The following is a 21,568-nucleotide window of genomic DNA, read 5'->3' on the forward strand; positions in this document are numbered from 1 at the left end:
CTTTTCAGTTTTATGTAAAGTGTAAATATCCATCATTAAAAAATAAATGTTTTCCTGATATTTCATGTCAAAATGACAAGCATTGTCATGAGACCAGAAGTTGTGAAAAGAACAGTGTATCAGATCCAGTAAAACAAAGCAAAGTTTGCAACTTTTTTTTTGGAGAAAAGATTCTCAATCATTTTGAGATTAAATTTTTAATAGTCTATAAGGTGAATTTAGATCTTGATGTTGATGAAGCATTAAGATTTTAACATATTGCTCAATTTACTGTGGAACAAAATAAGTGTGGCATCCTCTACGCCTTGGATATTGTTTTAGTCCTTTCTGGAACACTTTCATTTCAAAAATAATAATATTGAGACTTTTGGGGTAATTCTAGCCACTGGAATTTCAACATCTAGATATATGATGGAAGATGGAAGAGTAGGGGGGGGTGGAGGTTTCCTTCCTAAGGCAGATAAAAAAGACCAGCAATGTGTAAAGAAGCATTTAGATATTTCTCCATTTTTAACCAGAATTTATCTTCCCATTAGGTAAAATTAACAATCAGTTTATCTCAGTTGAGTTATGCGGGAGGGAGTCTGTGGTTTTCTAGATAGCAGAATCAAACTAAAATGCCAAAAAAGCTAAAAGATGGGAGCATTAAGGCGGAAGTCAATCAGACAAGGTCTAGAAATAGAGGCCATACATTTTCATTAATATTACAGTTGATACCACATTTATTAAGACTGCTTTCTAATAAATCATTACTATCATATCAGTCAATAGGGGCTAGACTGGTAAAATAGCTTGCTAGGTTAGTACAATTTATCTGCAAGGAAATATATATATATATATATATATATTTCAAAATTCAAATATCTGGTTCTGCTTCATATGCCAATTATTTAATACCCAAAAAATGTTCTTCCCCTATGTGAAAACTGACCCACAGATAAGTATTCACGCTTCCAAAATAACAAAAAAGTACGTGACAGAGAAATAGGTGACATAAAGCCACACCCTTTAAAGCAGGCATCAGCAGGTCATCATCATTCACTGCACGTCAGAAGTTCACTGAGGAGCCAGCTGTCTCAGGGCTCTTTGGGGACAGAAGTCACCCTGGAACATAGGTGTCAAGACTCATGGAGGAGTCCCTTCATTTCTGTTTGAAAATGAAATTGAGTGTGGCCACCTTTAAAAAGTCAAGCCTTTGTATCATCAACACTGTTAACTAATAGTTACTTAAAAACATAAATCAATGACAGAGTGAAAACACAGTTCAGGGAGAGAAGTAACATGGGCATGGACACCTGACTGCACCCACCCACATCTCCCAGGCTCATCGGGCCTGGAGTTACCCAGCATGGGTAACGCCACCAGGAATTTCCATTCACCCATTAAACAAATAATATTGAGTAACTAGTATGTACCAGACAGTAAAGAATCTGCCTGCAGTGCAGAAGACGCAGGAGACTTGGGTGTGATCCCTGGGTTGGGAAGATCCCCTGAAGAAGGGAACGGCAACCCACTCTAGTATTCCTGTCTAGAGAAGTCCATGGACAGAAGAGCCTAGCGGGCTACACAGTCCATGGGACTGCAAAGAGTCAGACATGACTGAGCAACTTCAGACCAGATGAGACAGTATGTGTGAAACTTCATATTTCTTGCAGCTAATAGCCCTCTTGAGTTTTCAGGTCATTTATTTTAAGGAGGGAAAATACAGTTTGCTATTTTTAAACCCAAATACTTCAACAAGAGAACTGATTTTGATTATTGTAATGAATTTGAGAGTTGTTCAGGGAAATAGAAATGATAAAGACATTTTTCTCTTAAGATAAGGCAAGGTCCAAGTAGTAATCAATATGCAACATTTAACTGATTTATTATAACAGTACTCTCTCTTTCCAGTAAATGAATACTTACACTGTACTTACAGAAGATTGCTAGTGGGAATAGTTTTGGGGGGCTGTTGATGCTTCCTTTATTAATATATGACCCCAAATTGAGATTCAGTAATTGCTGAATTTGGCCTAGTCAATAAATTCACTTCTTGCTCTAAGTGTGAGGGGACTGTCAGTGCACAGGTCAGTCCTATTAGAATATATTCTTCAGACTTTCTTCTGTTGCAAGAACTGGGGGGTGGTGGTTAACAAGAGCACTAATCAGGTTTGGAAATGGGAACAGAAGCTGTGGAGCACCTTTATGGACACGTGCATGGATCTGACCTACCGGAAGCGGAAGCTTTCTTACCAGAGGCTACCTGACAGTGGACCTGGGGTGAGATCGAGGGGAGTCATGGGCCAGTCTGAATTAGCCCAGATCAGTGTGATCTATAGGGCAAAAAAGCCTTTTGAGTACTGTGTCCTGTTTTGATCATTTTTATGAGTCTTGGACTTTCTTTCTGCCAAAAAAGGGCGGTTCTGACCATAGTTCTGAGAAAACACTAGAGTTTTGTGAATCTAGCCTTATTTAGCTTTAGCTTTTCGTTGCCGTCAGGGCAAAGACTAAATCGTTGGCTCAGTGGATGTAAAGCAAGTTATTCCACCGTCTAGTCTCAGACATAATACTATATTTTTTTGTTTCTTTTCTAGATTTTCTGTTTTCACTGTTAATGATTTCACAGACTTGTCTCCTTTCTGCCTTTTCCACCAGTTTACTCCAGTGTCCCCAGCAGTTCCTGAATTCTTGAAAACTCCTACTGCAGATCAGCCCCCACCACGGTCCGCAGCACCCGTCCTCCCCCCAAGCACCACTTCCTCAGCAAAGCCCGGGCCAGCACTGGTAAAGGTAGGTACCCTACATGCATGCAACCCTCAGTGACTTTACCTTCAACTGTGGTCTCTAGCCCTGAGCACAGCCTGCCTTTTAGTCAAGCCTTGAAAACAAAACCTCAGAAGGACTTGCTTACCCCAGCCTTCATAACTGAAACCGCCACGTTCAACAAATGACCTCTCGTTTGATGGTCACAGAAGAACAGCACAAAATTCAGTCTGTATAAAGCGACTGCAGCAGCGCAGAAAGAGTTTAGAAATCGTTTCATCAACAGTTCCCAATTCAGCTTCCAGCCAGGCCAGCAACTCATGGGGAAGAGAGAGAGAGAGGCTTTCAGCACTTGGGATTCATGAATCTCACACACAAATGTCTGTAATGGTAATGTGATTTCGAACTTTTATACACAAAGTCAAATTCAGCAGTATTGGAGATATAGTATGTGACAGGTTAAAGGTTTTCAAGAAGAAAATACGTTGGTTTTTTTTTGTTTGTTTAGTAGATTTGGCCTGATACAGCTCAGTTTGTTCTTCAGAGAAGCTGCGGATTTATGGCACTGTTCCTTACATTTTACTTGGTCAAAATAGTTTTTTAATGTGGATTTAGAACTGCTAGATAAAGGAGGGGGACTTATAACCTGAGGAATAGTTTAATCATTTCAGATGTGGCTTTTGCCAAAACAAGCAGAACACAGATCCCAAACTTTTAGAACTAAAAAAGGACCTCAGAGAGCTAGCTAAGCCTCTCAGCACCTTTCAGGTGAGGATACCAAGGCCCAAAGAAAGGAGGCTATAACAAAGTCAGCACCCTGTCTCTGAATCCCTGTCTGGCCTTTGTTCTTCCTTCTTACTTAGCTGCAGTGCTCCTCCTTGGAGGTAGTTAGCCTGGGCGTGTTCCTCACTCCCCTCTGTCCCCAGGACCTGTGTTTGTCCTTCACCACCTTCCTGGAGAGAAGCCTCTTGCTACTCCAGGCTGGATCATCAGTGTGGCCAGGTATCCATGCCTTCAGGGCACAGATCAGTAGATTTCACCCTATTCCATCACTTAGTATTGGAGCCACAAATTCCAGAGAGTGTCTGTGCAACTGTGCCAGTAAAATCAGCTCTTCCATCCTTGTCCCACAACTCCCATAGTGTCTTTATACCTAAAGCATCTTAGAAACAGTTTCCTGTACCTTGCTGTTTTGTGTTGTTGTGGACCATTTTTTTAAAAGATGAATTTATCTTACAATATGAACATTAAAAAGTAGAAACTGATCTGATAACTTATAAATGAAGGAGATGAAAACCCAGAAGAGACATCTGATTCTTAACCATAAGACAGGGTCTCACACCCCATTTTTCAAAATAAAAATGTAATTTTTTAGAAAAAATGTTTTAAATTCATATTCACATCACTCAGCATTTTTTGTGTATATTTTCCATAGAAATTCATAGCTTTATATTCTGCTTTATTCTCAATTAGAAGCATTTTTCTGCTTTTATGTATTCACCATAGATTTTAATGATCATAAAATATTTGCAGAATATAAAAGATTTAAGTTATTTGTGATTAAGTGAAATACACTTAATCATTTCCCTATTGTATGTTTAGCATGAAGCCTGTTTTTTCACAAGGAGATAGTAATATGTAAGCACTTGGCAGTGTCTACACAGGACCCAAAGTAAATGTTTGTTGAACTTGCTTAGATGATGCTGAACTGAGCATCTTGCCCTTAGTCTAAGGGAACAATGCAGCAGAAGAAGGAAGTTCTTTTTGGTCACAGGGAGCACACGAACGTTCTCACAGCTCCTGAAATGTGTTTAGTGTATTGCTTTCCAGAGAGGCAATCCCGATTTTCAAGGTGTGTCACTTTTTCTTTTCAAATCAGATATGCACACAGTAGAATAGACTGCTTTCTCTTAAAATGTTCTGTCTTTTTCTCAAAAATAGCAAAGCCATCCCAAGAATCCAAATGACAAACACCGTAGCAAAAAGTGCAAAGACCCCAAGCCCCGGGTGAAGAAGCTGAAGTACCACCAGTACATTCCGCCAGATCAGAAGGGGGAGAGGAATGAGCCGCAGATGGACTCCAACTACGCCCGGCTGCTCCAGCAGCAGCAGCTCTTCCTGCAGCTGCAGATCCTGAGCCAGCAGCACCAGCACTACAACTACCAGACCATCCTGCCTGCGCCACTCAAGTACGGCTTCGTAAACTGGGTTTACTGTGGTGTTTATGAGCAACCCTTAGTGTCTGAAGGTGGAGCGCTATGATTTATTTGTGTTCAGCGATTATTTTCATTCTCTTGTCATCAAAGCTCATAGTGTCAGAAGTCCACACAGTGAGAAAAGTCTGCATTCCAGTTCACTGTTTGTCCTCCGTAACAGGTTCTGAATTTTTCAAGTTAGAAACAACTTTTCACAGTTACTCATCCAGGGAAGATTTGCCTGTTTATTTACTTGAATAATATTAGATGCTATGAGAAAAGCAAAAGAAGTGTAAACCTGGTATAAGCACTTTAAATTTCAAAAAAAAGACAGTTGAGCATAAATGCTGGAGCGGCCGAGGAAAGTTTTATGGAAAAGGCAGGAGGGGAAGGGCCTGAAACTTGGGAAGGACCCTTCCAAACCAAGAGGAATGATCTGAGTACAAATACAGAGGAAGTTAGAGCAAACAATGCCTGTTTATATTGCATGGTGAGAAAAATGGCCTGAGTAAAGAATATGATTAATTTTTAAAGCAGAAGACAGATTTGAGCAGAGCCAATGTCTAGAGAAACGTGAAGTTGGGAAGACTTTAATCTTGATATGGTGGATGTTTCAGAGGACCATGGTGACAAGGTAAAATCAAAATGCAAGAAGGAAAAGTCTGACGCCAGTGTTGGAGGGGAGTCTGGAAGTAGGAAAGCCAGTTAGAAGCTTGGCAATAAAGCAGATACAAGAATCAGAAGGGACACTGAGAATGGGAAGGCAGGAACAGGTGGCAGGAGCCCAAAAGATGATAAAAGGTCTCAGTGACCAACAACTATGAAGAAGGAACGTGTCCAGAGTTTGAGCTCAAGCAGGAAGGACAGAGGGAGTGAGTGCTGATGATTTCTGACACTGAATTCTCACAGCAGGACACCCACAGCTAATTTTGATTATGTACTAGAGGAAATCACGGTTACACATCTTCAGAACACTGTTCTGGAAAACAGATAAAAATACAAAGTCTCTGTCCTTCATTTCATTCACTTTTCAGGAAAAAGGAATTATTTACAGTCAACTCGAGAAAAGAAATTCTAGAAGAAGATCCAAAATCTCATGACAAGGAAAAAATTTTACTTTGATCCAACCACTCAATTTACGATCACGTGATCTGTAGAAGCCTATGTTTTCTACACGTAGGCTAAGCCTTCCTCCATGGAGAGCCCGTAATTTCTAGGAGTAGAAAAGGATTAAGGCTTGCTAAAAAGCTTCTCTGTAAGAAATAATCTCCTCATATGCTAAGAATTATCAATTCACTTTTTTCTTTGAAGACCCAAATATCTTGAGGAAGATTAGACCTATTAGTCATTCAGACCTTCCTGTGAAGTGCTTAAATCTGAAACATCAGGGCAACAGAGATGAAGGAAGAAAAGAGTGTTTGTAGCATGTTTTTATTTTAAGAGGAGGCAGGCCCGAGAGAGCTGTTGACATTGGAAGGGACCCAGGGAAGGCCAGAGAACTGGACGAGCATCAAAGATAAAAAGCACTGCTGCTTTACAGCTTCATCCAGGCCCGGGGAGGCGGCCCCTGCCCCGCCGCCACGGGACCCCATGAGGGAGGAGGACAGCAGGGGTGCTCTCGGCGCCCCAGCCGCGTGCTCAGGAGTACCCTCCTCACAGCGACTCTCACAGGGGCCGACAGGACTGCCCCTGAGCCCTGATGAGGAAACTGGTAACTGAGGAGCCAGCGAAAGGGGGTGTCTAGCCATGAAATAATCCTTTCTGTAATGTGAGAAATTGTGTGGGGCCAGCTTTGCAGATGGGAAGAAAACATCTGGCGGGGTTTGGGGGGCACCCAAACGCAAAAGTTCTTTGTCTTTCCATGAAGGCTTTAGTTCCCCCCTCCTCAAACACTCCCACCACTGAAGTCACCAAGCCACCTGCCCCAAGAAAGCGTCATCCAAAAAGACCCAAGAACTCAGAAGAGGAAGGAGCTGTCATTTCTGTGTTTATTTCACCGGGCGGAAATGGAACACCAGCTTTGTGTAATCTCCAGATCCTAAGAATGGAGATGTTGTTTTCAAACACATTGTTTCCTTTTACCAAAATTCAATATAAGAAACCAAATGTGGGAGTTGTGTAGGGCCCACAGTGGTGGAACTTTACTGATAACAAAGCCCTTCGGTATCTTGGGAGGAGCAGGAGCCTGGAGACATGGGGCTTTAGTTTGCACGTGGCCACTTACTGACAGAAGGGAAGGATCCCAGCAGGTGTCTGGACCTCAGGATCCTCAGCTACGCAGTGATTGCATTCATCAGGTATCCGTCCCCCTCCTCTCTCTTTTTCCCCTCTGTTGATTTGGGGAAAAAAACACAATTTATTTTTGTTATTTTAAAAATTGAATTAAACACTATACTGTTAATCATATTAATGAGTATTATAGAATCTCAGCATGAATAAAATAATTAAACCATGGGGACTTCCCCAGTGGTCCAGTGGCTAAGAATCCACCTGCCAGTGCAGGGGATGCAGGTTCGATCCCTGTCTGGGAATTGCGATCTCACGTGCCATGGGGCAGCTAGCCTGTGCACAACTGCTGAGCCCACTTGCTTTAGAGCTTGTGCTCTGCAATAAGAAAAGCTACTTCAGGGAGAAGCCCCAACTCTGCAACTAGAAAGTAGCCCCCACTTTCAACTAGAGGAAGCACATGTGCATCAGTGAAGACCCAGCACAGCCAAAGATAAATTAATTTTTAAAAATTTAAATTATGCATTCTCAAGGAGAAGACATCATTCACGAAGGAGCAAAAGTTGGAGGCAGTTTCACAGTTTTTATGTAATAAAGCACAGACCTATGTACATGAACAAGAATGTAGCACATCTATGGTATTAAAATCTCAGAGAGAGTGATTAGAAAAATTATCTAAAGAGCTTTTCTTGGGGACAATAATGAACATAAGGCTGAGAAACAGTGATTTAAATGATTTCATAACTCGAAAATACGGTTTTTAAAAGTTGACTCTTTGAAAGAAGAGTGATATATTTTTAAATATTTGTCATTTCATCCAAACTTCAGAATAGTTCATTTCAAATACTTCAAGTACTTAATTTCATCATAATTCAGGCAGGTTTAAAAAACCTCACATGCAAGTCAAGAGTTAGCTGTTGACAAGGCCAGCACTGGCTTCAAACACAGGCTTCTTAAAACCCACTTGAGAAAGTTCATCCAGCCGTGGACCTCACCCCAGAGGCACCGTCACCACGGATTCCTGTTTCAGGACACGGAATTCAACATCTCTTTGGTACCAAGCTTCAGTACCAAAGCTTATACTGACAGTTAAGCCTGAGGCTGCAATGGAATTGGTTGTACCGCGTCAGTGACCACATGCACCTTTCTCTAATGAGTTATCAACCAGCCAGAAAAGAAAATGCCGTTGTTGCCAAGTGTATCACAGCCAGAAGGCATCGGAAGGACCTGGCTTCAGCATGAAAAGTTTAGGGGAATTAGTACAAAAGTACAACAGGTTCACCAACACTTTTTAAATAAGCTTTTAAAAATGTAGTATAAGTTAGAGAAGTGCATAAATTATAAGTGAAAACCGAAGCCAAAGTAAGTGCAGTGTTTACCTCAAGAAGAGGAACGCTGTCAGCTCCACTGTCATTGGCTCACATCCCCGCTTAGTGACTTCCCGGATTGAATCCATGGCTTAGTTCTGCTCAGCATGTTTGTGAGTCATATCTTTATTCATGCACACGGCAGCAGTTCATTCTTACTGTTGTCTACTTCATAGTTCATCCACCCAGCATCCTCTCGTTGGGACAGCTGGCTGCTTCCAGCTGGGGCTCTGATGAATAATGCCATAGTAAATCTCCTGACCTGCATCTCTTGGTTCACATACGTGTGTCTTTGTCAGGTGTTGATCTAGAAATGGAGTTGTTGGATCGGATGGGTATGGTGTTTCTTTAGTAGATACTGTGAAACCGTGGTCCAGAGCAGTTGCACTGACTCTGCTTCTGCCAGTTGCGTATGAGGGCTGTGGTGGTTCCAAGTACTTGGTGGTGTCAGTCTCACATATTACAGTGGCAGCTCTGCTGGGTGTGCAGTGCTGTTCTGCTGTGGTTTTCATTTTCCTCATACCTGATGAGGTTAAGCATTCGTTCATGTCTTTATTGACCATTTGTGCTATGTTTATTCACGATTTTCCCATTAGGCTTTTCTTTTTCTTACTGTGAATAATTTGCAAGACTTCTGTGTGTATTCTAGATGAGGCATTTGTCAGAAGTATGTTATTATAAACATCTCCTGGGGCTTGATTTTTAACCCTTTGAAAGATATCTAGGTGCTTTTTGTATCCTAAGAAATCTTTGCTTATCAAAAGCTATGAAGATGCTATCCTACGTTTTCTTCTCAAAGTTTGTTTTCCTAATTCACATTTAGGTTTGGGGATGGTGTGAGGCTAGGGGTTGATCAAGAGCCCTGTTCTTCTCATGTGACTGACTGTCCCGTTTGGCCCATTACCACTGATGAAAGGACCACCCTTTCCCACTACACCGCCATGTCACCTTTGTCCCTGTATGCAGCGTCTGTTTCTGGATTTTCTGATCTCCCATTTGCTGTCTTGTCCTTGCATCAGCGTCATCTTCATAACTGGCTCTGCAATAAATGTAGTATGATGCTTCCAGCTTTGCTTTTCTTCTTTAAAGATGCCATGGTCGTTTTGGGTCCTTTGCATTTCTGTATAAAGCTTTGAATCATCTTCTAAATTTTTACCAAGCAAGCAAGCAGACAAAACCTGCAGAGATTTTGATTAGGGTCTAATTTGACTGACATCTCTACCATATTGAGTCAGCCAACCAATGACCAGGTAGTTTTCTCTTTGTAAGTTCACAGATTGTTAACAGGAGCAATGTCAACCCCAGAAATCATTTTATTAGAAAAGCTAATTTTCTTTTTCTTTTGAAGGCCACTCAATGACAAGAACAACAACAGTGGGAATCCAGCTTTGAACACTACCACATCTAACACACCAAGACAGAATACACCTGCTCCTGTGAGAAAGCCAGGACCTCTGCCATCGAGCTTGGATGACTTAAAGGTGATCATTGCAAGTGGGGTTTATTCACCTTACAGGTGAATAAGGACCACAAAACTGTAAACTATGCCAGATCTGTCCAGCAGATGTAGGCAGTTTCTAGTAGGCCTTCAACTCTACCAGCAATAGGATAGCCATTGTAGAAGTACTTTCTTTTTACATCCATTAAGTTTCCTTTAAAATGACCAGTAATAAATTTCCATTTATTGAGCAAATGCCATGAGCAAGCACCATCCTCCCTGCTTGTTGCGAAGTTTGGGAGAAGAGGAAGATGTAACAGTTAAGAACATGATCTCCAGGGCCCTCTTTACCGGGTTCCACCCCTACACAGCCTTCGGTTACCTGTGATAGCTTGGACCAGTGACATACCCTCTCTCCCCATCTGTAAAATGGGAATAATAATACCTACACCTCATGTGAAGGTTAACGTAAAGAGTAAAGCACTTCTGGCGGTGTCTGGCCCATGGCAGTTACACAGTAAATGTAACTGTTATCGTTTCTGGTAGTAAATCTTTTGAGGTAGCAAAGGAATTAGCCTCTAATAACCCTTGCTTTATCACTGGCCTTTCAGGTCCTTTATGTCTATAATTCTGTGTTTTTGTGTGTTTAAAAAAAGAAAACTGTCACACTTACATGCAGTCATACAGAGCTGTCTGACAGATGTAGGCACCTTTTCCAGCACACAGGTGTGCTATAGATTTGTCAGAAGGTCGTAACACCAAAAAAGCGATCTGATTGATTTGTACTTCCAGGTATCAGAGCTGAAGACAGAGCTGAAGTTAAGGGGTCTCCCCGTGTCAGGCACCAAACTGGACCTCATTGAACGCCTGAAACCCTACCAGGAAGTGAACAGTGGCAGCCCTGCTGCTGGTGGCATCACAGCCGTGCCCACACCCGCCGTCGTCCCCAGCAACCCCGAAGTCACCGTGGCCCTGCCAGTGACAACACTACAGAACTCTGTGACCAGCTCAGGCTCCACTTTCAAGGCAGAGCTGCCCCCCGCTGGCAGCAGCAGCGCGGCCCACGTGGACAGCGGTAGCTCCCCGCTGCCCATCTCACCTGCGCCTTCCGAACAGTCCAGCCTCAGTGCCGAGGACACGAGCATGGCCGACACGTTCACCGAGATCATGACCATGATGTCCCCGTCGCAGTTCCTGTGCTCGTCGCCCCTGCGGGCAGCCAGCACCGAGGACAGCCTCAGCCCCACCAGCAGCACGCTGTCCACCCTGGAGCTGGACGCGGCCGAGAAGGACCGCAAGCTCCAGGAGAAGGAGAAGCAGATCGAGGAGCTGAAACGGAAACTGGAGCAGGAGCAGAAGCTCGTGGAAGTTCTGAAGATGCAGCTGGAGGTGGAGAAGCGAGGGCAGCAGCAGCGGCCCCTGGAGCCCCCACCCCCAGCCAGCGCCCCAGGCCCTTCGGTCTCCAAGGCCGACCAGACACGGGGCCCCACCGCTTCTACCACCAAAGAGGAGGCTCCACTCCCCGACGGCCCCGGCCCAGTGGCTGGCCAGACCCTTGTTGCCAAAAAGGCCGTAGTGATCAAGCAAGAGGTGCCTGTGGCCCCGGCTGAGCCACCGAGCCTCGTCCCACAGTTTTATGTGAGTTCCCAGGGCCAGCCGCCTGCCGGGGTCGCTCAGCCGCAGGCTTTACTGACCACGCAAACTGCACAGCTGCTGCTCCCTGTGTCCATCCAGGGCTCCGGTGTGACCTCAGTGCAGCTCCCTGTAGGCAGCCTCCAACTCCAGGTGTGAAGCGTGTCTTCTAACTCCTTGCCTTGCAGCCTGCCTGACCAAGAAACGGCTCGTGGTGAGCACAGACCCGAGCTGCTTCATACATGCATCCCAGTCAGGCTGCCAGGTGGCAGGAACCGCGTGCATGTGTCGGGGGTTGTTCGCAGATGCGGACAACTGGCACTGTTTTCAGAGTAAAATCAAACGGGGGTGCTTTTCCTTCCTGCTGCCTTTCACCCTTAATGAACACAGTATCGCATGTGGAGACATGTTTAAATACCAGCGCCATTCTCATAATGATGGCAGCGACTGTCACTGGGTACTTCTTGTGTTCAAGGCACAGCACCAAGTGTAACAATTAGCTGGCATGCTTCATTTAATCCTCCCTTTCCCTAGAAGACCCAAGTGAGAAAGCCCCCTTCTAGAAAGGAAAGCGAGGCCCTGAAAGATAGAATAAGTTGTCCCAGGTCAGAGCTGGCGGTCGAGGCCTTCTGACTGCAGGGCGCCTGCTCTCACCTCCACTCTGCCTCCTAAGTGTAGTTCCTGAAAGGCACCACTAAGGTGAAGATGCTGAAACTAAGGAGAATATGAGCACAGACTCAGGGTTGAGGCTGGTATGGACAGAGGATAAAACACTGGTGAGCATGAAGTTTCCTTTGAGGCCAACCATTACCTGAAGCCATTGTGTGCAACTTGACTTTGCAAGGTTTTTTCAACAAAAGGTGGGCTGCAATCCACAGAAACCATCTGGAGTCCTGCTCCCCTACCCTGACTGCCCAGAGAGGAGCAGTCTTGTCCCCCATCCCAGGGTGAGAAGGCACAACCCAAAGGCCCTGGGCCTGTGCTGAAATTCTGGCTCCCCTGTTAAGAGTGTCTGTGAAACTGAAAGTCCGCTGTATAATATAGCTTTTCTAAGCATTCATTTTCCTGTCCAAATCTTCCATGAGAGGTGATGTTTGAGGAACAGGAACTGCGTTTTATTCTGGGCCTCTGGGCACCCAGCACGTGGCTGGCTGTCCCCCTGGGGAGCACAGACGCTGCAGCTCAGAAGTAGGAATTTGGACAGTCTGGCCTCACAGATTTCCTTGCTGCTGCTAAAATTACTACACCTGACCTATTATGTATGGAACTGCTGTCAGTTCTTTTGACTTTCTACGAACTTTAAAATGAAAATTTAGCACTTATGAAACATTAAGAGCATGAAAGTAACTGGCTTGGTGTTTGAGTTAGGGTTCAAGTTTACATACCAATGAATTGAAGTGTGTATAAACATTTTACCTTTTTTTTTTTTCCAGATGTGAGCCCCACATGACCAGTTACTCCACATCTAAACTCTTCATTCTAACCTTGATTTGGACAATTGAGTTGGTTTTTCTTTCCTCCTAGACTCCACCACAAACAGGACTCCAAACGCAGCCTCAGATAGCAGCCGCCGCTCTATCCTCCGGCCTGGCCCAGGCTGCGCCTCAGAAGCAAGACGCCTTCCCAGCACGCGCGCTCAGTCAGCCTCAGCAGGCCAGAAAGGTGGGTGATGCCGACAGCGACAGGTGCTGCCGGCTTGTACTGAATATTACCACCCGCTCGGCATCTGGTGGGCATCTTCATAGGCGCCGCCTCCGTGAGAAGCTCCTGCTTGTTCTTTCCTGTGATGCATCTCCCACCGGGTGAGCCTCAGCTCAGATGGCATTAGGCTGCTGTGTGAAAAAGCGCTCATCTGAGCAGTTAAGCTCCTCTTCCAAGTTTCCAAACTATTTTTTCAATCCTCATATATAGAATTTTCTAAGGTTTTCAAGGGTTTTTTCAAAATAATCATTTTGTAGGGGGAAAAGTGTCCTGGGAAAAGATATTTGAAGATGAAAAAGACCGTTTTTGAAATGTTTATCTTGAGCAAGATCTTTATGTATCTTTAAGAGTCTGCCTTCTCAGAGAGTAAGAGCCCCCCCGCAGCCTCTGTCTGGCTGCCATTCTAGCTCACCACTTCCTCTGTGCTGTGCCTTATGCAGGACTCTTGAGTATTGGTTCCCCATCTTTAAAGTGACGCTGCTGACCTGTGTCAGTGTCCTGTACAGGAATTCTCCAAGAGTTCTGCTGAACAGTCCCAAGTGTCACCCAGACTCCCTCTTATCCAGTAGGTGGAGCTATGTGCACATCTCCTTGCCAGAAAAATATTAAGTCCTCAAAAAATAGGTCTTACTATTTTAAACCTGGAGAACAATTAGTCTCAGAGTTTTAATCTTTAGCCTAAAAGAGCCTAGATAATTAGGTGTACCTGTGATGTGCCCAGAGTGCTGTGGACTCTCTGGGCTAAGTCAACTGGAGGAACAGACAGGAGTGACCTCTTGGGACAGCGACTGTCATGTTAACACACCTGCTCTCTTGAATATCCTCTGAGGAGCGCAGTGAGCAAGGAGTTAGAAGTGGGCCCAAATAACTGTCTAGTGCAGTGAGAAGCTTAGCAAATGTTCAGATGGTAAGACTAAAGTTTTCTCTTGAGGAAGAGAGAGAAAAAGAGTATACAGACAGATAAGAAAGTATAGCTATCGACCTTATCACCCAGAAAAGCTGTACTACTTAGAAGGATACACACTCACACAGGTGGATTCTTTACAGTCTGAGCCATTAGGGAAGCCCCAAGAAATACAAATACAGAGGATAAGTTTTTCTCTCTCAGAACACCAGCAGTATAAAGTATATTTATGAGCAAACCAGTTGTTCTGTGAAATACAGCTACAAAATAACATTCTGGCCATACATTTGCAAAAGGCCCTAAAACCTTTGGCTCTTGATGAGGAGTCAGACAACAAACTTTGTAATTCCACAGGAAGAAATTTGCACCTCTGCCTAACTGAGCAGAAGAGAGCTGCTCAGAAGGGGGCAGACTTTAAATGGGGCTTTGCAGTGACTTGGAGAAATGTTCAAGAAACGTGGAAAACCGAGTATGGCCTTTCAGTTAGGAAGGAAAGGGGGCCTGGGAGCAAGAAGGGCAGCCCACCAGCCAAAGATTAAATTTTACCCAAGGGCAGGAGAGCCAGTGAGTGCAGGAGGGACACGATCGCGGGCGCGTGTGCGTTGAGACTGTCGTCGTCGAGGTGGGTTGGCAGGCAAGGAGGCGCAGCTGGACCACAGAGGCAGTTTTCTAGTGATGGACAGTGAGGACCTGGTTCAGGACAGCAGACCACAGGGCCCAGCCCAGGAGGCGTGTCTGAGATGTGTGAGTGCTGAGGGCAGAAAGCAGTGCAGACTGATGGCTCCATTTACCTCCATTAAGTGTCAAAATTAAAGGCAGAACCAAGAATTACTTTCCCTCAGAGGCTGGGGGTAGTGGGAAGAGGGGGAAAGTTTAATTTGGAACATATTAAATTCAAGATGTTCCATATGTATGTGTGTAAATGTGACAAGTGTGGCTTTGGCACCTGGGAGCATGATTGGGAGACGTGGGCCTGGTGGTTACGAGCGAAAGAGCCACAAGAGGAGATGAGGAAAATCATATCCGCAGCATGCTGCCGTCCAAGACGGACCACAGATGCCAAGGAACCGGGGCCGGTGGGCCGCGTCCAGCCCACCTCTGTCTGTGGGCAAGCTGTCCTGAGCCCCCTCCCCGTTTCATGTCTCATCCAGGCTGCATTTGGGCCGCAGGCCAGGGCAAAGCAGTTACGATGTGGGCCACACAGCCCCCCAAACCCTAAACTGTACCATTTGTGGCTTACACAGAAAAGATTTGCTAAGTCTTGTTCTAAAACATGGTTTTATTAGGTAAAGCAAAAGGACAAACTGATGAACAAATATTTATTCATGACAGGTTTTCACTAGCTCGGCATCCAGTACAGTTCTGCCCTATCAGAGAGCACCTGCTCCAGCGGTGCAGCAGCCCTTTATCAACAAGGCGAACAGCAGTGTCCTTCAGCCCCGAAGCACCCCGCTGCCCTCCCTGCAGAATGGCCCCAGCCCTCCCAACAAGGTAACCCAGCCCCCCGGGCAGCAACGGTGCACACAGGGCACAGGCTCATCCAGAGCCCGGGCCTTCGGGCCTGTACGGCTGAGTGTCGGCGTTAACGGGGTGGCGGGGTGGCAGGGGGGCAGGGGAGACCAAAGTCCCGGGGTGTACTTACTCCAGGGCAGCTTAGCGCTCAGCACAGTGAAGGTGGCCCCGCCCGCCGGCACCCCCAGCTGGGGACAGACCTACTGCCCGAGCCCAGCTAACCGGTTCCTCCTCTGTCTGCCGCAGCCCGGCTCGCCCCCTCCGCCCCAGCAGTTTGTGGTCCAGCACTCTCTGTTTGGGAGTCCAGTCCCCAAGACGAAAGACCCTCCCCGCTATGAGGAAGCCATCAAGCAGACACGCAGCGCCCAGTCTTCCCTTCCAGAGGTGAGAAGGCCACGCTCCAACGTGGTAGGTCCTCCTGAGCTTGAAGCCCTGGTCTAGATGGACTTGCCTCCAAGAGACACAAGTTTCATGACTGGGAGCCTTGCTTGCCTTTCAAATGGCTATTTGAAATCAAAATATCATTCACATCGAAGACTCCCAAGGGTTTTCAGCGGCCACATAACCTGCAGTTCCCACTTACTCAGTTCAGTGTTTGTCTTTAACTTCCCCCCAGAGCCAGAGGCAGGTTGTGTGAAGGAGAGATGTGTATATGTGTGACCAGGGCACGTGTGTTATACAGATCCGTTTTCTAAAGCCACCATCTGTCAGGCCAGCATCAAACTGACCCGCTCCCCACTGGATGGGCTTCTAGACCACCCAGCACCTGCATCCACTGTCCCTCATCACCAGTGCCTCACCCCCAGCAGGCCAGCCCTCATGAGCAGCTCTGCTCGTGTATTGAGCAGACACACTTTAGAAGGACAGACCGAGGCCCTCCTGGCCTACTGTATCTATCCCAGAGATGGGAAAAGGCAGAGTTCCTGTCTGTAAAAAGCATCTGGCCTCAGGTGGGCGCCCGATGACAAAAGCCACGTCAGACCTTACCCTGAACACGCCTGGGCTTACTGCCTGTCTCAGCTTAAAACTCAACTCACTGTCAAGGAAGAACCCCGGCCTCATAAGAGGCTGCAGAGAATGGACTTGATCCCACTGCATGGATGCTGACAGTGAACGAGGAGGTGTGCTGATCAGAGCTAGACCGTCTGCTCGCATAGACACAGCAGACGCGCCTGCCGGGTCATGCCGCTCTCCTCACCCCCACAGTCCATGTGTGACTCCGTGGGGCCTTCACATACAGTTGGGGGTGTGTGGGGCCGAGGGCTCAGCATTCTCCAGCGAGCAGCACCCACACCATAGCCATCTTGACCTACTTGGTTGCCCCAGCAAGTAGCTGCAGACACTGCTCAGCACCAGCAACAGGGCCCACTTTGGCACACTCACAGATGGCGAGCAGGGTACCCAGGGCAGACTGCCTACTCGAGGAAGCAAACAGTTTCCAGGGCTTCTTCATATTCACTTAGTACCAAAGGAAGATAACTTTTCTAGTTGTAAGATGTTCCTCTAGTTCCAGACTCAGCAGGGGCGTTTATTTGTGAGGGGAAAGCTGAATTTCAGAACTTGGTTTAGATATCACAAAAAGAATTGAAACAAATGATGCTGGACTAGACTGTGATCCCCTTGGTCCATCTAGAAGGAACATATTTTCAAGAAAATCCTTCCAAACCTGATTCTCACATACAGGTTGCTACATACCATTTAGTTGATCAGTGTAACAACACAGACTCACCCTCACACCTTAACCTAAGAGCTGATTTTAACCCCTGCCCTCTGTCTGGCTCTGGCTCATGCATATAGACTAAAGGAGTCAGGTTCTGTTTGGATGAGTAGCTATCTGTAATTCTTCTCTATACACCACTGAGCATTAAGCCAGGGATTATGAGGTTTTTAAAATACATTTACTTAGACTTCCAATTCCTACCAGTTCAGCTTCCCACAAATAAGAGCTGTAAAGCCTGGTCATAGTCAAGTCACTGAAGAGTGAACAGTCACATTCTCGGGAGAAGTCTGCACTTAGGGGAGTTCCATAGCATGAGTGCTCTGTTTTCACTCTGGGGTCAAGCTAAGTGGTGAGGTTACTGGTAGAAAAACCAGAGCCTTTATGCCTTGGGAATCCAGAAGACTGGTTCTTCCCCTTCTGGGTTGCTCTCAGCTGAGAGAGGAGATCCCCAAATTCTGTCTGCCCACATCTCTGGGTGACCCCTAAACCACATAGGCATGGACTGGAGTCACAGCAGATCAGCCAAAGACAGAAGGCCTGACCTGAGATTGGAACTTCTGCCCAAGAGACGTTTTGCGGTTCAGGTCCAACCCGAGTTAACTGCCTACTAAAATAAAAGAAACCACTCATCTGAGAAAAATAACAGAATGCAGTCTCCACAACTTGGTATCCATGACAGCCATTCACAACACGGCCGTATACAATGAATCAGGAAAATGTGACCTTTTCTCAAGGGAAAAAGGCAGTCAGCTAAGACTAACACCCAGCTGATTTGAGTCACAGAATCTGCACAACTATTATAACTATCCTCAATAATATAAAAGAAAATCTACTTGTAGGAAAAAAGAGAAAGACTGTTAAGTAGATATAGAAAAGATTTTTTTAATGAAATGGAAATTCTAAAACAAAATTACAGAGTCTAAAATGAAAAAAATTATAGATCGTCTTAGCAGAATGGAGGTGGCAGAGGTTAAAAAAAAAGTGAACTTGAAGAAAAATCAGTAGAACTTATCCAGTCTGGATAACAGAAAAAAAGATTAAGGAAAAGGTGAGCAGAGTCTCAGAGACCTATTATTTCATATCAAACAGTCTAAATGGCTATGGATGGTAGTTCCAGGAGAGGACAGAAAGAATGAGGCAGGTAAATATTTTAAGAAATACTGATTTTACGATATGATAAAAAGAGTTTTTATGAATATGATAAAAAACAAGTTTATAGCTTTAGGATGCTCAGTGAACACCAGCAGGATAAATAGATGGCCTAGTCATATCATAATGAAATTACTGAAAGCCAGATTTAAAGAGCAGATCTTGAAGCATCAAAAGCACAGCAATACAGTATACACAGGTAACAGCTGCTGTTGACCCTCGAACAACACAAGTTAGAACCGCACAGATCCATTATATACAGATTTCAGAAAATACATAGTACAGTACTGTACAGTCTGGTTGGTTGGAACCGTGGATGCAGAGTCATGGATATGGAGAGCCAGTTCTGTAATACGTGGATTTTCGACTGCTCGAGGGAGGAGGGCAGTTGCCCTGACCGCTGTGGTGTTCAGGGGTCAGCTGTATTTGATTTACAGTTGACTTTCCATCAGAAACTATGGAAGCATGAAAAGAATGGAACAGCATCTTTAAAGTTCTTGGGCGGAGGGGTGGGGGAGCAGGAGGAGAACACTGTCGACACAGTATTCCCTGTCAAGTAAAAATATCCCTTAGTTCACTTTCCTTCTTAGAGTGCAGACAAGGAAAAATTAAGAATTCATCACTACAAAACCTGTATTATAAGATATTACACTATCTTGAGGGGTTTATAAAATATATAGCTATGATACTTAAAAATAACTAATAAAAGATGGAGGAAATCAATGATCTTTATGTTTACTGGGGTTTTATATTTTATATGAAATGGTACATTAAGTAGCCTATGGAAAATTAAGGGTATATATTGTATATCTACAGTAACAATTATTGCTTTTTAAAAATAGAAAAATTAAGCTAGAATTCCAAAAGATCACTATTTTTAAAGGCCAAGCAAAGAGGAACAAGAAACAGGACAAATATTATAGAAACTAATACGAAAATGATAAACCCAAACTTAACCATATCAATGATTGCATAAAACATACTAGTAGAATAAATAATAGTTAAAATGCAGAAATTATCAGAATAGATGGAAAACTAGACCCAAATGTATGTTGTGTACTTGGACTTAGTGACTTGCTTCTAACAAATAGAACTGGCAGGAAAGATGATATGTGGCTTCTGAAACTAGGTCATAAAGCCACCCAGCTTGCACTGTCTAAGACCTCTGGCTATGGAGAGAGCCAGCTCTTATGCCACATGGACAGTCCAGCAGCACCCTGCAGAGGCCCACATAAAGAGAAACCGAGGCCTTCCATCAACCACCTTGTCCTCATGAAGTCAGTCACCTTTACAGGGACATTCTTCAGCTGTGAGATGGCTGTACCCTGGCCAGAATATTGGCTACAGCATCATGTAAGAACCCACACTAGAACTACCCACCTAAACCATTCCTAAATTCCTGACTCTTAGAAACTTAGTGTTTTAAGCCACCAAGTTTTTTGCACCGATTTGTAATACTGCAGTAGATAACTACTGTATGCACATACAAGGGGCATACTTTAAATACGAAGACAAAGGTTGAAAGAAATGATTGGAAAAAGATACCATGCAAACAGTATGCATAAGAAGTTCTGGCCAGAGACTGGGACAGACATTTCACCATAGAAAATACACAGGTGGTAGATAAGCACATGAAAAGATGCTCAGCATCCTTAGTCATTACGGAAATGCACATTAAAACGCAACGCAGTGCCACTACTAACTGCCAAACGTCTAAAATGACTGCCCATACCAGTTGTTGCCGAGAATGGAGAACAGCTAGAAACATCCATTGCTGTGGAAATGTAAAAACAACATAATTTTGGAAAACAGCCATCTCTTAGAAAGTTGAACATACACCTACTCTATGATTCTGCCATTCTACTCCTCAGTATTTACCCAAGAGAAAAAAGAAAACATGTCTATACAAAGATTTGTACACAGATGTTCACAGCAACTTTATTTGTAATACCCAAAGAGTGCCGACAATCCAAACAAACTGATATTTCCATACAGTGGGATACTCTTAGCAATAAAAAGGAATGAACTTTTCCTGCTGTACTCTACAACATGGATAAATCTCAAATTCATTGTGCCAAGTGAAAGAAGCCTCCTCTATCCCTCTGCCAAAAAGTACAAACTGTATGACTCCATTTATATAAAACTCTAGAAAATGTAAACTTCTATATTCAAGGAAAGCAGATCATTGGGTTGCCTGGGGCTGAAAGGAGTATTGCAAAAGGGCTGAGGAAACTTCAGGGGAAATGGGTATGTTCATTACCTTGATTGAGTTGATAGTTTTGTGGATGTATACATATGTCAGAACTTATCTAACTGTCAACTTTATGTGAGTGTAGTTTATTGTATGTCAGGTAACTCTCAATAAGGCTGGAAACCTTTCAACATATTTTTATGTAAATACAAATGAATGAAGACATTTTTAGAAGAAAGTGTTAGAAGCCTCTCAAAATGCAAACAGTGATAGACTGTAAGTAGTCATCTGAACTGGGTGTTCACCCCATTCTCGCTCTATTAACTAACCAACTATGCCACATAGGGTGGGGCTTCACGTCTCAGGAGACCTCAGAATTTCAAAATTATCGAAGGACAGGTTAGATGGGATGTTCTGTAAGGTTGCTAGTGCTCCCAGTTGTCTAATGCTCCCAGGGTACAAAAGAAAGCTAACATATATTCTCCTTTGTTGTAGATTTCCAATGCACACAGTCAGCAGATGGATGACCTCTTTGACATCCTCATTAAAAGTGGAGGTAGGTCAAGATCACATTAGATCCCTAGAGAGTCTTATTAACGAGTCTATGGCAGTTTTCCTCTAGAGCCCACCACACATCTCTTAAGTACTGAGAAACATTATTCTAATTCTACCACACCTTATTCTTTTAAATCCGTTCAATTTAGTCTGTTAAGATGGAGAAGCCATTTTTTCAGTATAACACAGTAATATAATTAGATTTAACAATAGATGTATGCCTGTTGAAAAGG

At 44.4% G+C, this 21,568-nt stretch overlaps 1 protein-coding gene across 8 annotated transcripts in view; it reads left to right on the forward strand.

Moving 5' to 3' along the window:
• MKL2 (MKL1/myocardin like 2) overlaps nt 1–21,568 on the forward strand; it is a 214,961-nt gene that overhangs the window by 185,865 nt on the left and 7,528 nt on the right. For 3 of the 8 annotated variants that reach the window (XM_018040528.1, XM_018040530.1, XM_018040532.1), the window contains 8 exons: nt 2,638–2,772; nt 4,687–4,934; nt 9,882–10,014; nt 10,764–11,756; nt 13,128–13,265; nt 15,541–15,699; nt 15,967–16,128; nt 21,276–21,336. In XM_018040528.1, the coding sequence (XP_017896017.1) occupies nt 2,638–2,772; nt 4,687–4,934; nt 9,882–10,014; nt 10,764–11,756; nt 13,128–13,265; nt 15,541–15,699; nt 15,967–16,128; nt 21,276–21,336 (2,029 nt within the window). The remainder of the gene's footprint in view (nt 1–2,637; nt 2,773–4,686; nt 4,935–9,881; nt 10,015–10,763; nt 11,757–13,127; nt 13,266–15,540; nt 15,700–15,966; nt 16,129–21,275; nt 21,337–21,568) is intronic. The other 5 variants (XM_018040529.1, XM_018040531.1, XM_013974838.2 and 2 more) reach the window with 3 other exon arrangements.

The sequence above is a fragment of the Capra hircus genome, chromosome 25, assembly GCF_001704415.2.
Source record: "Capra hircus breed San Clemente chromosome 25, ASM170441v1, whole genome shotgun sequence".
Classification (NCBI taxonomy): Eukaryota; Metazoa; Chordata; class Mammalia; order Artiodactyla; family Bovidae; genus Capra; species Capra hircus.